General features: G+C 32.9%; 1 protein-coding gene across 1 annotated transcript in view; it reads right to left on the bottom strand.

Moving 5' to 3' along the window:
• The window catches only part of LOC110031187, a 165,971-nt gene that overhangs the window by 63,203 nt on the left and 84,617 nt on the right, over positions 1–18,151 (bottom strand). The window contains exons 12-14 of the mRNA XM_020734272.1: positions 16,017–16,221; positions 12,487–12,572; positions 12,082–12,183 (exon numbers count right to left, since the gene is read on the bottom strand). Coding sequence (XP_020589931.1) covers positions 12,082–12,183; positions 12,487–12,572; positions 16,017–16,221 — 393 coding nt within the window. The remainder of the gene's footprint in view (positions 1–12,081; positions 12,184–12,486; positions 12,573–16,016; positions 16,222–18,151) is intronic.

Consider the following 18,151-nt stretch of genomic DNA (forward strand, 5'->3'; position numbering starts at 1 on the left):
CACTCCTTATGATACATTTGATTTTAAAAGAATGTCATTTGATTTATGCAATACACCTGCTACATTTCAAATATGTATGATGACTATTTTTGTGATTTAATTGAAAAAAGAGTTGAGATTTTTATGGGTGATTTTTCAGTGTTTGAAACTTCATTTGACTCATGTCTAGAACATCTATCAAAAGTTCTTAAACACTGTGAAGAAACAAATTTAGTCCTTAATTGAGAAAAATATCAATTTATAGTAGCGGGAGGAATAGATTTGGGACATCAAATTTCAGAAAATAGTATGTAAGTAGACACTACAAAAATTCAAGTGAACATTAATTTACCTTACCCAACAAGTGTAAAGAAAATTATTAGTTTTTTAGAACATGTTGGATTTTACAGTTGATATGTTAAATACTTTTCAAAAATTGCTAAGTCTCTGTGTCATTTACTTGAAAAAAATATAATTTTTAATTTTGATGATAAGTGCCTAAAAGTTTTTGAATTATGAAAAGAAAAATTAATCACTGCACCAACTATTATTGCACCAGATTGAGAAAAATATTTTGAATTAATGTGTGATGCTAGTGATAGTGATTATGTTGTGATGCTAGTGATTATGTTATTGGAGTTATTTTAGGACAAAAATATGATAAAATTTTCAAAGTTATCTACTATGCTAGTAGAACTCTTAACGAAACTCAAATTAATTATACAACTGATAAAGAGTTATTAGCTGTAGTATATGTTTTTGATATATTTAGATCATACTTGATTGAAACTAAATGTATTGTGTATACAGACCATTCTGTTATTAAGTATTTAATGAAAAAGAAGAATGCAAAATTTTGATACGATGGGTTCTTTTGCAAGAATTTGACTTTGAAATAATAGATAGAAAGGAAGTTGAAAATCAAATTGTTGATCATCTGTTCAGGCTTGAATTAGAAAAACCACTCTATTTTGAAAAAGATATTAATGAACATTTCTCAGATGAAAAATTGTTCAATATTAATGAGTGGCGTTCCATGGTATACAGACATTGTGAACTTCATTGTTAGCGATATTATACCCTACAGAATGACATACCAACAGAAGAAGAAATTTTTATCTGAAGCTAAGACTTACTTTTAGGATGACCCATTTTTATTAAAACAAAGGAATTATCTTATTATTTGACAGTGTGTGCTTTTAAACTTACTTTTAGGATGACCCATTTTTATATAAACAAAGGAATGATCTTATTATTTGACAGTGTGTGCTTTTAAAAGATACTTATGAAATTATTTAAAAATGTCATAATTCTAATTTTGGGGGACATTTTGGTGTTGATAAAACAACATACGAAATTTTATAATCTGAATTTTATTGACCTACAATCCTTAGAGATATTAATGCTTATATCAAAACTTGTAATCGATGTCAACGAGTAGGCAATATTTCTAGGAGGAATGAGATGTCCTTCAATTATGTATTAGAAGTTGAGATATTTGATTTTTTGTGATTAGATTTCATGGGACCATTTATATTATCTTTCAGAAATCTATATATATTGTTAGCAATAGATTATGTATACAAATGGATAGAAGCTATTGTTTTACCTCGATGTGATGCTCAAAGTGTTGCAAAGTTTTTAAGAATGAATATATTTTGTAGATTTGGTTTGGGATCCCGAGAGTGATCATAACTGATGGGGGAAGTCATTTCAGAAACACAATAATGGAAAAATTATTCAAGAAATATCATATTAACCATAAAATTGTTATTGTTTATCATCCTTAGACAAGTGGTTTGACTGAATTATCCAATCGTGAAATTAAAAGAATATTGAAAAAATCTGTAAATCTAACTAAAATGGATTGGTCAACTAAACTTGACTATGTTTTGTGGGCTTATAGGGCTGCATACAGAATTCCTATATGAATGTCCTAATACAGCAACTAAACTTGACTATGTTTTGTGGGCTTATAGGGTTGCATACAGAATTCCTATAGGAATGTCCTAATACAATATGAATGTCCTAATACAGGTTAATATTCGGAAAAACGTGTCACTTATCAGTTGAACTTGAGCATAAAGCATATTGGGCGATTAAGGAATTTAATTATAATTTGAAAAATGTTGGTGATAAAAGATTATTACAATCAAATGAGCTTCAAAAAATAAGGAAAGAATCTTTTGAAAGTGCTAAGATTTACAAAGTAAAGATGAAGATGTGGCATGATCGAAGAATTCTGACTAAAAATTTTCCGCCACTGCAACAGGTTTTGTTTTATAATGCAAAGTTAAGATTATTTTCATGCAAACTTAAGACCAGGTGAATGGGCTCATTTGTTGTGATGAAAGTTTATCCTTATGGAGCTGTTGATATTAAAAATCTTAAGACTGATAAAATATTCAAAGTGAATGGTCATAAGCTGAAACTCTACTTTTTAGGTGACCAACTTAAATTAAATGATTTTTTTATGTTAGGTCAACCAGAATAAGCACTGATTACAACGGGCTGACGACGTAAAACCAAGCGCTCTGTGGGAGGCACTCCATAATTATCTGTGTATTTGCTTTAATTACTATGTTGTTGTATGTGATTTAGAAAATCCTGGTAGTATTTTGATTTTATATTAAATTAGTAATAATTTTAAGACCTTTAAAGATGCTTTAGACATGTTAGAACGAATGTTTGGACGTTAAGTTGGCATGTGTTAAATTGAGCACTGGTAAGCGTGACAGTTAAAAAACATGTACGAATTTTGATTTCTAGAAGCTCTAAACTGCAAATTGGTTGGTTTCAACGTGTAAGAGTAGTTCTAAGACGTGCCTAGGAGTTATGGGGGAGTTTTATGCCTATAAATAAAGGGGGTATGAGTAGAAATCTCACCACACCTTCATTTAACCCTAAATTCAAAGTGAAAAAGAATCTTGGAAAAATGTCATCTTGGGAGAGTGATTTGAAGGAGAAACTAGTGAAAATGAAGTTTATTAGTCATAATGCACAAGAGATGTATAACGGTTTTCTAGTCGTTAATATTGAAGGAATAGCAGACAAGATCACTAAGATTGAGGCTAATGTGGCTTCAATCGAAGCAAAAGTGATGGAAGTTAACGCACGTCTGGATCATATAGGATGACAAGTAAAGATGCAATTTAACCATATCAGTTTTATAGAAGAAGCAGACAAGGTCATGTATCTAAAGAACAAATGAATTGAAGAAGATTCAACCAGAGTTATTAACCATCGTCGGTTCTTTCAGATATACATTCTAAATGTTGAAAGAGAAACTAACGATAGGCCAGAATTTGTTCTAACAACTAGAGAATGGAATTAAATTCGTTATTAAGTTCTTTGTTTAGTGTTTTGAGTGCTGTTTATTAAGTTCTTTGTTTAGTGTTTTGAGTGCTTAATGTTGTTTGTTAATGTTAAGAGTGCTTTAAAGTGTTTTTATGTGTTAAGTTTGTTTAGAGTTTGTGTTAAGAATTTTCTCTTCCAAGACAATTCAGATTGAGAATTTATGTATTTAAAAATGTTTGTAATTTGTGAAAAATTTTGTGTATTTATTAGTGAATCGAATTAGCTTAAATTGGTAAAATTTTGAGTTAGAACAAAGCAAAAGGGAAGAAAACAATATATATAATATTTTTTAAACCATAGAGGGTTGGTTGACTTAGGCTAGAGTGCATTTCACTTAAATGGAAAAAATAAAAAATTGCGCACGGGCGCCTAAGCGCCAAATCCCGCACTTAAGCGCTGACTAAACTGATAGACTAGCGCCTAAGCGCCGAACCATTCGCACTTAAGCGTCGGTTCACGAAAACCGATTCGCGAACGATTTTAAGTGATTTTTGGGTCCGAAAATCTCCACTTTTTCCCCAACTTCATTTTATACCTTCCGTTTTTTGCGATTTCTTGGCTAGGGCATCACCTATTTTGAAGATTTCTTGGTGAATTCAAGCCAAATTTGTTAGATTTGATCTTTTTGAGGAAAGAGTTTCACTTCTATACAAAAACTTTTGATTTTCACCATATATTTTGAGTGCATTCATGAGCTACTCGAAAATCACTATTCTGAAAATTTTGAAAAAATTGATGGAAAATGCATAGATTTGTTAGTTTAAGCTTTTAAGAGTTGTGTTTTATGATTTGGAGTTGATTGTGAGATTTATTTTGAATTTTATATAACTTTTTAGAAACTAGCACCAAGAATGAAAAGAAACAAAGGAAAAGCTCAACAACCAGGAAAAGCTCAATTCAATTCGAGTAAATTTGTTAGTTCGAGAGCTCAGGATCGACATAGTGATGTGTAAATTTGTTAGTTCGAGAGCTCAGGATCGGCATAGTGATGCGATGTTTTACATACAAGGAAATTGATTGCGAGCGATGTTTCAAAGTCCAAGAGCCGTGGAGGAGTTGATTGTTAGCTGCCAGTGGGAGCGGTTCTATTATTTTTCTGATGTCGCCGTGATCTCTGTTGTGAGAGAGTTCTATGTGAATCTCTCGGAGGCTCATGAAGGAGTCATAATGTGGGGGAAGGTAGTATCATTTTCTCCTGAGGTGATTAATCAGTTTTATCATCTGCCTCCTAGTACTTTGTGTTTTTATGCAAACTATAGTCCTACTTAGGAAAAGTTAGACGAGATTATATCATTTTTAACTTCTAGAAGAGGATTATGGAAGATTACGAATGAAAGAAGAGTAAATTTTTCTACCTCGAAGTTGGATGCCAATGCCAACGCATGGCATTATTTTATTTCTGCTAGTCTACTTCCTACAAATCATCTGGGTGAAGTGACTCGAGAGAGAGCAACCCTGACCTGCTGTATTCAGCAGTCCAAGATGATTGATATTGAAGGATTGATTTATGGAGTTATTACCAGTTCTGTCATTGCTGCTACTACCGCGGGTTTGGGATTTGCATCATTGACTTTTGTTATGTGAGCAGGCTGGTGTTAGATATGATAGTTGGGAGGAGATCCTAAAGCCACTAAAGCTCATTACAGTGTAAATGTGAAGACTTGCTAACATCATTCTCCTAACATCATTCTCTTTTTGGTTGGAAGAGTGGATTCTCTAGTAGTTCTGTTGCATCTACTTCACATGCTTCTACATCACGAGGTCAGAGTTCTAGTTCTGATATTCAGTCACAGCTTATGGAAAGAACAGTGAATAATGTTATTTATACCAATGAAAAAGTAGCAAACTTAGAGCATTTTGTTGAGCATATGGATGAGTATATGAAAGAAGAAGTGATTATGAGGAGTACAACCGAGTACAACACAGCTATGGAGCATCTCAATAGAGGTAACCGAGATTTAGTATTTCCTCAGTACCCTAAATATCCACCGCATGAGACTACTGCTGCTTGGCGTAGTGATGATAGTGATGAGGAAGATGATGCTTAGTTGGATTTGTGGTTTTGTTTTTTATTTTATGTTATTTTATGTTTATGTATTGTTATGAACTTTTGATGGTACTTGTATTCTGTACTTTGTTGTTTACAGTTGAGATTGTTAGTTTTAGTTATTGTGTTTTGTTTAGTACACCTACTGTAATGTATTTGGATTTTTGTGTGTAGTTAGTATGTTTAAGTGGTAGTAATTGTGTTTATTGTGTTGTTTTGTTGCATTTAGTTAGTGTTTGTTGAACTTAATTTTAGAAACTTAGAAAGGTTTAGAATTTAGCTAACTCGTTACTTAAAACTGCATGTTTACAATTTTCAATTTACTACCAGTTATTTTTTTTTATATTGTAAGTGTGTTTGATTGTTAGTGTGTTTATTTGTTTTTCGGTTATACTTCACTGCATAGAAGTCTAATGAATCTATATATGTTAAGAATTAAAATTTGATCAATTTAATTTTTTTACTCCTATTTTTAATTTTTTTTGCTTGCATATTTAGAATAAAAAAATTCATGCAAGTATGTTATAGTTAGTTTTCATTCCTATTTTTATATAAGATGCTAAAATGTTTTATTTCTATTAAAAAATTTAAGTTTGGAGGTAAAGTTTGGGGGGGGTGAAAAATTTTAAAAAAACTTAAAAGTTTATTTGTTCTCAAATGTATTTCAAATAAATTTGATTTTGATTTTAAAAATGATTATGTATATGAAGTTAAATAAGGGAAGTAAAATTTTGATTTTAGAAATGAGTAAGAAAATTTGTTTAAAATTTATGGTAACGAAGAAAAACTTAAAGTTAAAAATTTTTAGTGAAGAAAATGCTAAACATAGTGTAATTATCTTTATTAAGAAAAATTGTATTTTTGAAACTTTTAGAAATTTTAATCTTCTATTTTTAATACTTAAATTTCTTTTATTAAAGATCATTTTCAAAACTATTGTTATATTTTTAAGTAAAAAATTTATATCAGGACTTTGCTTTAGGAAATGAGAAGTGAAATTCAAAACCATTAAAGGTCGAAATAGTAATTCTTGCCTGAAAAAGAAAACAAAAAAAAAGGATAAGCGTGAGGACTAATGACTAATCAAAAATTGGTTCCATATTTGATTTTTTTTAACTATAAGATTTGAGAAACTCTTAAGCTTAAAAATATAACATGGTAAGTAAAATTATTCTTAATAAAAAATTTTAAGTTGTGATAATAAAAAACCTAAATTTTATATTTAGAAAATTTACAATATTTCTGAATTAGATACAAACTCATATTTTCATATTTGTTAACATTAAAAATTTCTAAACTTAAGATTCATCTCATTTACTAATATTTTTTTTCTAAATTGAACTACTATATTAATAATATACATTATCTGCTTATGTTGGTTTTTAAAAATTGAAAAGTCACTTGAGAACAAGTAACATTTTAAGTTTGAGAGATTTTGATAAATTTAAAATATATATTATTTTTATGTATTTTTTAGATATTACGCTTTAATGAAAGATATTTCTGTGTTTATACCTATTTTTTAGATATTGCGCTTTAATGAAAGATATTTCTGTGTTTTTCTTGTGGGTACAAAATTTAGAGTAAAAATGAAGAAATATGCAAAATAAACTGGAGCGCCTAAGCGTCAGGTACCCCGCGCTTAAGCGTCAAAGTTAGTTATTTGAAGAAATATTAATTGGAACGGAATTTTGAAGAGGTGTTTGAAGCAACCCTTGATAAAAAACATGGTAAATAACTTATAGATACAAAAATTCATTCAATTGGCTTATGAAAAGACAACTTCTAGAAGATTCATTGAATGGAGACACCTTTTCGAAGAGACACCAAGACACCCATTGGATTTTTATAAGAAAAGACTTAGATTATTCAGGAGAAGAGGACAGCAACCACCAACCAAAAAGCTCACATTACCGCTGCCGCCGCCGGCCATCTTTATTTTATTTTATTTTATTTTATTTTATTTTGAGTATTAGTTTGTAGTGTAGAGAAGGAAGAGAATTCAAAGGAACCTCAAGACATTTTGTGGAGATAATTTGAGATAAGTGTTTATCTTTATGACTACACTTGGTTTTTAATTTAGATTTCTTGTTTGTGTACAAGATTTCTACTTTTAAACTCCTGTGCAGTTGTATTTTCTCCATGAATTCTAAGAAGATTTCTTTATCTTTTCCCTTAAAATGATAAGTGATTAAATGTTTAAAGGAAGTTGTGTGAAGTATTAGAATTCAATGTGAAGATTCAAGACATTGCACTTCATTTACTTCTTGATTTGACCAATTAAGATGTTAATATCTGTTGTGAGAACATGTAAGATCTGAGATGATTTTGTCTCAGTCAACAAATTGTTGGAATTACATATTTATTTCATGAATGAGAATGTAGTTCATGGGTTTGAGTGCAAATAAATAGAAAAATATATTTTAAAGGGTGTAGAATTAGAGCATTTTAGAGTAATAGGCTAAAGCCCCCAATTTAATTTATAGTTTTAGTTTTTTATACGAGATGTTAGCCCCCAAGTGGGGGGAGAAGACGGTACCCTAGAGTGAGAGTTAGTACATTTCATGTCTAGCCGGTCTTCAAGACTATCCAAACTATAGATTAACCAATGTTCTTTATAGCATCTCTAGTAAGGGTAAACAATATTATTGCTATTATTTGGCACAACACATTTTGTATGCTTCCACAACTAAATTTCTATATTTATCACTAATTCATGATAAGAAAAAATATATCTTACTTATATTATCTTCATCTTGCAAGTATTTTAGTTAAGTTAATTAGTTGCTTACTTTATTTTTAAATTAAACAAAAATTACAAAAAATATCGGACTTTCATTCCTAATTTAGCATCTTAAGTTTGAGTAAGAATATAAATTACTAAATATTTTGTCATCTAAAACTAATCATTCCCATGGGTTCGATATTCGTGACTTAATCAGAAAAATTTTACATTACTTGATAACGATACGTATACTTGCGTAGTATCGCATATTAAAATATTATAACTGCGTTCTTATTTGCTTCATAGTGAAAAATTTATCTAGCATTTGCTTTCGATCAAATTTTTAGCAGTCGTTGCAAATTAAGAATATCTATTAAGAAAATTAATCGCATACATCGCATTTTACTTCTATCTATATAGAAAGTCTGGATCAGCCAGCCAACCTAGCATTTCAGAAGCGGAAGCGACGCAGAAGTAGGAGCTGAATCACGATTTCTTGCAAGGTTTCACAAGAGCAGGAGATCCTGAGTGAAGAATGGATGGATCTACTGAGATCCAACTTGGGGCATCACGAATCTACTGTTCTAGCGAGTGATTTCTAGATTTCTCTAGGCTTCTTACTCTCTTCCTTTGTCTAGAAGTTTCCTGCATCTGAAGGAAGCTCATAAATTGTTGTCCTAAGTATATAAGGAGTCAGTTCAGATTGTGTTGTCTTCAAATCTCGTGAGTGGTGTCAATTTCCCCTTTGTGGGTTATATCCGAGGAGATGGTAGTGCTCTGGTTGTGTCCTTCACCGAGGTAGTGATTGCATCTTTCCCTTCTACCTTCCCTAAACCCTCTCCTCTCCACTCCTCAATTGTCGAACTCTTCCTCCATAACCCCGATACCAAACCATTCCACTTTCCTACAGATTACTACTTTTATCCCACCTTCCTAACTACATTCAAGCTACTCCCAACCACCCCACTATTGCTACCAACCACCCACATCTTTCCTGCTTGTTGTCCCTATAGTTTCACACCTTCTCCTCGCTGCCACCAGCACTCTGTGACTGTCACCACCCCCGCTAGCCATTCGACCTACCTTGCCGATCTCTACCACCCATTGGAATACATTTAGGAGTGTTCACTTGTGTCATTGGTGTTTGTGTTGTTATTTCTATTCGAGTAATGTTATAATCCTATTTTAATATTAATGAAAGTTTGTTTTTATGTTTTTCGTTGTTTTCCCTTCTAGTTCTGATATCATTTAATATCTAAATCAGGTTCATTCCTTAGTCTTATCATAGAATTTCCCAACATCCACCCCTACCTAATTCACCTCCATCAAAGTTTTCTTCTGATTCCCAACCCAGCCATGCGACCATGAAGAGGTACACCGGACTCGACCAGGGAAGAGATTCAGCGAGCAATTCGTCAGCTATAACAGAGAATAGCATACCTAGATGACGGAAACCAATAAGAGGTTAATTCGTCCCTAATCGAGAGAGTCAAAGAGGACAGGAACAAAGAGATTAATCAGTTCCACAAGAATGATCATGGTGACGAGGAAAATCAATCACGCTATTTTGGTATCCAATACCAAAGGAGGCCGAGAGAAGAGAAATATTTGCGTACGTAAGACGTACGCAAAGCTGCGTACGTCTGGTAGGTTACAGGGAGGGTATTGGGCGTTATATCTGCGTTATACCCCCTGTAACCTACCTGTAACTAGTAAGTTTTTCGCTTCTGTTTTCATGTATTTCTAAGTTACAGATAGGTTATCGATAGGTTACAGGGAGGTTACAAGGGGTATAACGCGGATATAATCCTCAATCTCCTCCCTGTAACTTATCTGACGTATGCAAATATTTCTCCCATTATGGAGGTCAGAAGGACTATGACATGAAGATGAATCTCCATGAATTCGAATGAAGCATGGATCCTGAGGAGTATATTGACTAGTTGCAATCAATTGAACAGACTTTTGAATACAAATATGTACCAGAAGATAAATTGGTCAAGCTATCCGCAATTAAGCTGAAGAAGAGCGCTTCTCTACGGTAGGAAAATGTTCAGAGGAAAAGGAAGAGGGAAGGCGGTGAAAAGATCACTACGTGGAAGATGATGGAGAAAGTAATGCAAAAAAAGTAACTCCCACTTCGACAAATTACTATGACTACTGATGTCTAGAAAAGGTTGATTAATTTCCTTTATATTTTCCATATTTTTATAGATGAAATTGCACATTAAATAAAGATATTTTTATGTTTTTCTTGCAGGTACAACGAGTATTAGAAGTGAAGCAAAGTGGAAAAGAAATTGACCAAAGAGAATGTTACTTGGAGCTAAAGAAGACCCAAGTGACTGGCTCCTTGGCGCAAGAATTTTGTGCGCTTAGGCGTCAGTCCCAACCTAGGAACCCGAGAGGCTGGCACGCAGTGGGCACCTTGGCCCCACTACCCCAGCCCCTTGGCGCCATATTCTTGAGTGTGGGCAACTAGGAGCCCACACCAGATTGGCAGACAGAGAGCCTGACACCTAAGCATCAGCACATAGGCGCCAGAAACTACATGGCCAGTTTTCAAGAGTTCTTCCACAAGTTGCAAAGAGTCCAGGAAAATTCGGAACCAAAAAAGATGAATTCTTGAGAAGAGAAAGTAGATTGAGCAAATTTAAGTCTTGCAATTTACATAACACAACTTAGACACTAACGGTGACTTGGATAACTTGACCAAGGCAGCTATGGATGTAAATTCAATATGTTTAATTTATTTCTCTGCTTTCATTAAATCAAAAAAATAGAGCATAGGGAGTGGTCCACTTATTCACCTTGCACAATTATAATACAGAGAATAAAAACAAAAAATGTCCAGATCATTTCATCCCATCAGTAAAGTTGAGATTTGGCATTCCATACTTTCCATGGAGTACTGATTTTATACATGAACACAAATATATTATACAAAATTTTATGCTTGTACTAATAAAACTACTTTTTTCCTAATAGTTTGTAACTTTCATATAATAGTCTTTTTTTTTTTTTTTTTGGTTAGAAAATGGCCATGGTTCTCTCCTCATTTCTCTTCAATTAGACGTGCCACAAAAACAAGTGCTTATTTCTCTTCCAATCGTGAATGATTCCAATGATTCTACCCCCTGTTATCACCATTCCCTCCCTCCAGATCCATCTGACGCAATACTTATCACTGTCACACTCACTAATGTTCTTGGTAACCTCATTGTTCTACACTCCCTCTTCTCTTAACTAAGAAGCCAGGTGATGATGCTCGTCCAAAACCACCTCAATAATCACTCAATCTCTTAACATAACCTATCAGACACTTGACAATTAAGAAGATGACAACAACTTTGGCTTCAAAAAATTTAATATGGGCATCTTTTGTGATTAATCTTAGTATATTGTATTAGGATGTAGCTCTTAATGATTAAGTCAGTGTCTTTGAGAAATACCAAAGTTAGAAGTAAGGCCGGCACATAGCATATTTGTGCTTGCAGGATTGTTAACAACAACTAGCAGCCATATTGAACTTGTCTTGCGCTTTAACATAACGCCTACTTGCCCTATACTTGGCACAACTTGTTTCTCTATTTCTCTCTCCTTCAACATATATGTTTGTCTTCTTGCTAAAGGCTGAAGTGAAAGCACAAATTTTGAGGCCAAATGTGCAAGGTTCCGAAAGAATGACAAAAAAAGACTGATCCTGTGTCAATAATTGCATTTATTAAGCAATTTGATTTCATGGAAAATGCAGTTCATGTACTTAAAGCAAGCTGTAAATTGAATTCGACCATTAAACACACTTTTTAAGTTAAAAGAAAAATACTGTCAGAAATTTATTAATCACAAACTAATGCCAAAGATAGTTAGAAACATTACAACTAAAAATGCCTAAGTGCAAGTTGATGATGCAAAAAATGTTAGTTTAAGACTGAATAGCTAGTTTCAAAGTGATATATATATCTGGTTGTACCTTTTTCCGGCAACTAAGATCCAAGACAAGCATCTGCTTGCCAACAATACGAACAAGCTGTTTGAGCCTCTCGAGAACAACTCTTCCATCCCTGAAAACATGCTACAAAACAGACGGCTTTTCACGATAGCAGATTTGAAATGAACCAATTTCGGAGCTTGCAATAAAGAAAAAAGTTGTCTTTAATAATCATTTAGCTAGTGTGATCAGTTATATAACCAATGGGACTAGAACCACTTCAAGTGAGGATAATCTAACTCTAGAAAAAAAAATGAAAATAATGCGAGGAATCAAAGGAGAAGTAGCATAAAAATAACATAAAACAATATCTGATATTGAGCATTGCAATGACAGTACTACGTTGAATAAATTAACCCCAAAAAAATATAAAAAAAAACTTCTTACTGATGTAACAATGACATGGCTAGCTCCTTCCTCTAGATAATGGAGGGCATTTTCAGAATTGATACCACCACCAACTTGCATACCACCTATAAGTTGTAGCTCCACCAAAGTAAAATAAAAATAAATAAGGAACCAATAAGCGTACTTAATAGCCCAAAATTTTATATATACAGTAGAATAAGCTATGGAAAAAGATAACATCAAAACATTTTCCAACACTAACAATTACAAATATCTATTAAAGTGAGAAATATATCACAACAGATTTCGTTGGTAAAAAATTAATGCGTAGCTTTATTCCAATTTCGAAGTACTGCAGAAATATAAATTACATGTTAGAGACAAAATTTGTGAACCTCAAGCTAAAATTTGATCTACAACTTGAATCTATGCAAAAAACAAAATCCCCCTGAAAGAATCTAATAAGGCACAAATAGAACCTTGATTTATAAATAAATACACACAAGTGCATAGCTTTTAGTTTATAATCAACCCTCCCTGCTTAATGGACAGCTATTTACCATCATCATATGACTTGACCCATGGTACATTAGAGGACCTATTAGAGGTGTGCACTATTTGGATAAAGTCAACCAAGCCAAACCAAAGCTTATTTAATTGGTTTAACTCGGCTGTTAATATATTAGTAAATATTATTTTGGTACAAGTTGTTATTTTGACTTTGCTTTTTGGTTTTATTGGTTGGGCTTTTAGCTTTTATAAACCGAACAAACCAAAAACTGAATTATAATAATTCTTCAAATATTAAATCCATAAAACCATATAAATAAATAAAAGACATAAAGATCAACGCAAATATTATTTATTCGACATGCCAAAATTATCAATTTTTAACAAAGATTACTAAGTTTCTTATTAATATATCTAAGCTAAAGATAATTAAATTCATTGTTGAAGTTAATTATATGATGGTTCTTCCAAAACCAAACCAAATTAACCAAAATAAAATTCAATTAGGTTTAACTTGTTTGAAAAATAGTGTGTTCGGTTCAATTGTTAAAGTTATACAACTAAAACAAATGAGGTTAGCTAATTATCCAAATAAACCAAATGCCCAACACAAGAATCAAGTGACCCAAGAGATTTAGCCTAGGGAAGACGGGGCAATTACTAAATTTAGGTTAGCCAAATTGAGCCAATACCACCCATTATTGGTCAAATAGACTTGATCCAATAATGATCCAATGACTCATTATGGTCCAATACAGCTTTAGTTTGACCCAATTAGTTTAGGTTAACCTAGTTCATCCCGAATTGACCCATAATGCAATGTTGTTAAAAGTGCGCTTCACGAGCAAAGCAAAGCCAAGCGTGCGATGCTCGCTTCGCTTTGCTAAAGCGTGCTTCAAAACGCTAAAGTTAATTTGCGAGTTTGTTTTGCAATTTTTAAGTTTTTAATTATTACAATAAACTATTAGAAATTGTTCGAAATCTTAATTTGTAGGTTCAGCCTCAACGTTTTAGCCTTTAATTTAGAAATTTTATCACATTCTTTTCTATTTATATCAACTTTTAAGCCATACATTCTATTTTATAATCGTTACTAACTGTATTTATACATTATTAATTTTACTTAAATATTAATAGTTTTATATAACCTATTAGCACTTTGGTTAATAAAAGCGCCGCTTCACTCTGTGTCTGTGCTTTGAAGAAGAAATAAAGCCTTGTGCATTGCATTGTGCATTGTGCATTGCGCTTTGATAACACTGTCATAATGCATTTGAGGACTTAAAGATCTAATTGAATTACCCAAAGGCAGATTAGAGCAAGTGATATATGACGACTCATGTTATTCTAATATGACTTCATGAGTTGTACTTTATATTTGGAGAAATATTTTTTCATGATAAAAGGGGTATTGGTAAAGATTAAAACTGAAATAACTTCTCCATGAAGACATAAAACGGATTTAAAGTAGCTTCACAATAATGACTCCTAAATTCAGCTCTTTAAACAGTAACATAATTTTTTATTCATAAATCATAGAACATGAAAATTCTATAAAAGGAAGAAGAAGAGATATGCACTAAAACCAGCACTTTATTCGACTACTTATCTCTTTAGAATCAATGATTTTGTTGACAATTTAAATTCAGTTATCTTGAGGATATTTTAGCGACTATCTTTCCATCGAAGTTATCGTATATTTTTATCCTTTTTTTACTTTTTTTATATTTTTGTCCTTTAGTATTTTTGTATTTTAATATTTCATTTCATAGTTTCGCAACATATTTGCTTGTTATAATTGCACTTTATATTTCTTTTCAATACCATCAATGCTTAATATTTTTGGGTAGAATTCTTGGAAGGTTGGGGTGGGGTGGGGGGTGCGGGTGCGGGCTCATGTTATTTTAATATATTCTTATGATTTAATATTGGGCCAAATACATTTCCTTGATAAAAAAAAGTATTATTTAGGATTTAAAATGGAATTGAAGTGGCTTCTCCATGAAGACTCCTAAATTTAGGCCTTTAAATGATGCATAAGTTGAAATACAATCTTAACTTTATAAATTATAGAAGATTAGAAATCAGAAAAAGGAAAAAGAAGAGAATACATTCAAACCCACACTTTATGTATTGTATTAAGGGGTACCTTCTCATTTTGTTAAATTTTATGATTTGAACTTCCACAAATACCTTGGTGCTGGAATGAAATATAAAGTTAGTTGATCTTGTTCGATAAGGCTTTTGTGGTCTTCTCCACATGATGCGCTTGGTGGCCATTTCATTAAAATAATATTTGGATTTTCCCTAACACTACTCCATCAACTAACATAGACCTAGCTTAGCAAATGATATAAACAAGAAAAGGTTTCATGAAAAGCTTACTCCCAAGCAATACAATGTCCAATATCAAACCTAATGCATTAGTTTCAATTTTCTGATCAATTTACTGTCTCGGTATAATACTGCACAGCACAAAATAATTATATTGGATCTCTAGCCTCAAAGATTTCATAGCATCAAATGAAATGTTCATGACCAAGAAGCCTAGCTCAAGGGTATAAACTTGCATGAATGATAGACAAATGAAAGACATTATCTTGAGGTAAAAAGGCTTTCAAATGGATGATTCATTTTTTTTATGTTCAAGCCAATTTCTATGTAAGAATAACTTTGACTCAAGTATATTTTTCTAAATCCCAAACTTTTGCTTATAAATAAATCATATTTTATCTATAGGATAATCTTCTTGACGTGTTGCATTCTCAGCAGTAAAGGTACAAAAGCTTATAAATTCTTCAGAACATTTACTGTCAACGGCCCAGGAAAAAAAACGAATCAGATGTAAATACTCAGTTTTTCACAATATTTAAAGAAGAATATCATAAATAAATAAATAAATACAAAATTTTCTTTAACTCTATTCAGATTTAATAGCCTTTAAGCAAAATGAAATGAGATTTCAATATGCTGCTTTTTATAAATATTATCAAATCCAAAAAGGTGAATCAACACATGATACTTAACAAACGCGTGGAAAGGGAGAGTGGGGTCGTTACCAGGGTAGGCATGTAAGGCCTCTGTGGCTGCAGATTTGCTCGTTTCATCACCATCAAGCATTATTACATGCCCACCTCTTAGTCCATCCTGCTTGTACAAATTTGCAAACTCCGCTGGAGACTTGTCAGATTCAAAATTGGTTATAAGAGTGTCCTTTACAGCTGCATCCTGAAGTGTGGAACCCACAATTTGTTTTACCTTGCCCTAGAACCACCAAATGCACTTAATTGTTTAAGATAATAATAGATTAACCAAGTTTAAAAAGCCTTCCATTACATTGACAACATAAAAAAAAAATTGTTTATATTTTTCAAAGAATCACACTAAATTACTGAAATTGAATAAATTGATACCCACAGGAAGCAAAAGATTTTGGAATGAATTGGGACAGCAAAAAAAATTCTGAAGATAGAATTACCACTTCATCAAAGAGAAAAAAAGTGAGATAGCACAGGTGAAATGAAAGTGAATGCAGATAAACCTTAAAAAAATGTAAGTACTTGCAACAATATCTTTAAATCCATATCCCATATAAATATAAAAACAATAACTTTAAAGATGCAAATTCACCTACGTTTTCTTTTTTCACCAGATAAAGTAAGCATAAATTTATAAACATAAAATAAATGACCACTAAATGTGGAGCTTCCATCAAGAATTATCACACCATTCATGCAAAGAATGAATAAATAATGGCCATCACATAGCCAAACTCGATAAAAAAATGCTAATAAGAATCAACGCTGCTCAACTTCCAAATTTGAGCCAAACTTCAAACTTGAGATGGGTAAGAAAGGAAACATTGTGACATAAGAAGACCTATATAGATTTTTTAGGTGTTTTAGGAGATTCTAAAATAACTCATATGTAAGAGATGATTTAATAATAGAGTGAGAAAGTACAAAATGTAAAGCAAAAGAAATATAATTTTGAGTGGTGGGTTGAGATAAATACTTCTAAAACATAATATTATTATGGGAAAGCCAGAAATTCTTGCAAAGAGAGGAGTGGACAAAACGAAACTAAGCTTTTGATGATGCATATAATAGACTTGATATTGCGTAAGGGAAAAAAAGAAATGTAGAATAAATTAAACATGCAAAAAATAAATATATAGGCTAGTGGAGATAGTATAATCTTAATTAAAGATGGTGAAACAATAACAACAAGGAAAACAACAAGTCTTTATCCTACTATATATAGATTTTAAAAAGGAATGGTCGGAGGCTACTAGACGAGTCCTGATCATCCCTAGGTTTGCTAAATATTCGAGTACCACACCCTATACATGGGAGGATTCGAACCCGCGACCTGAGGGGACTTATAACCTTCAGAGAGGTTGCTCTACCAACAAGTCACGGTACTCGCGCGTAGACATGCGTGCGCCCGCATGCGTACGCGCGCGCACACACACACACACAGATATATATATATATATATATATATATATATGTATGTATGTATGTATGTATATGTATGTATGTATGTATCATGATGTCGTCTGCAGTCGAGAGCTCTGCTAGGTTTCAGATGGCGATTTCGGTCGCATTTGATTCTACCACTCGAAGGAGAGGGGTTCACAACTCGTTTCGTCGACTCTCGCTCCGTCGACTAGCATCTGCGTCGACATCGGCATTGGCGTCTCGTGTTTTCTCGTGCCTGTGTCGTGTGTCTGCGACTTGGTTTCGATGTCGCGCCTACCTGCTTTTGAGTTTACGCCCGACAGTTACGTTTTCTTCTGTTTTGATGTTGTTTCATTCTTCTGTTGCGTCTGCGCCTGACAACTTCTCTCCCTGCCAACACTCTTCCTTTGCGTTCAGGCAGGTGAACGTCGACAGCCCTCCTTACTCTCATGGTGCTTCCTTCTTCTTTGGTTGAACCGGACAAAGCCTCCTTTGCCCGCGTGGTGGGTAACCCTCAGATGAAGTCCACGGTGGTCTTCCCCTCAAGCTATAAGGATTGTTGCGATGGTACAGATGATTGCCCTTTTGTAAGAAGGGAAGTAGGAAATGTGGGAAAGGAGTAATCTTCTTCTCTAGCTCAAAAATTTCAACCCTGAAGAATAAATTCAAGTTTGCTCTTATTGGAAAATTTCAGTGGGGGCACTCACCTATAAAAAATATCAGAAAGAGTG

The sequence above is a fragment of the Phalaenopsis equestris genome, unplaced genomic scaffold (assembly GCF_001263595.1).
Source record: "Phalaenopsis equestris unplaced genomic scaffold, ASM126359v1 Scaffold000787, whole genome shotgun sequence".
In the NCBI taxonomy this organism is placed as follows: domain Eukaryota; kingdom Viridiplantae; phylum Streptophyta; class Magnoliopsida; order Asparagales; family Orchidaceae; genus Phalaenopsis; species Phalaenopsis equestris.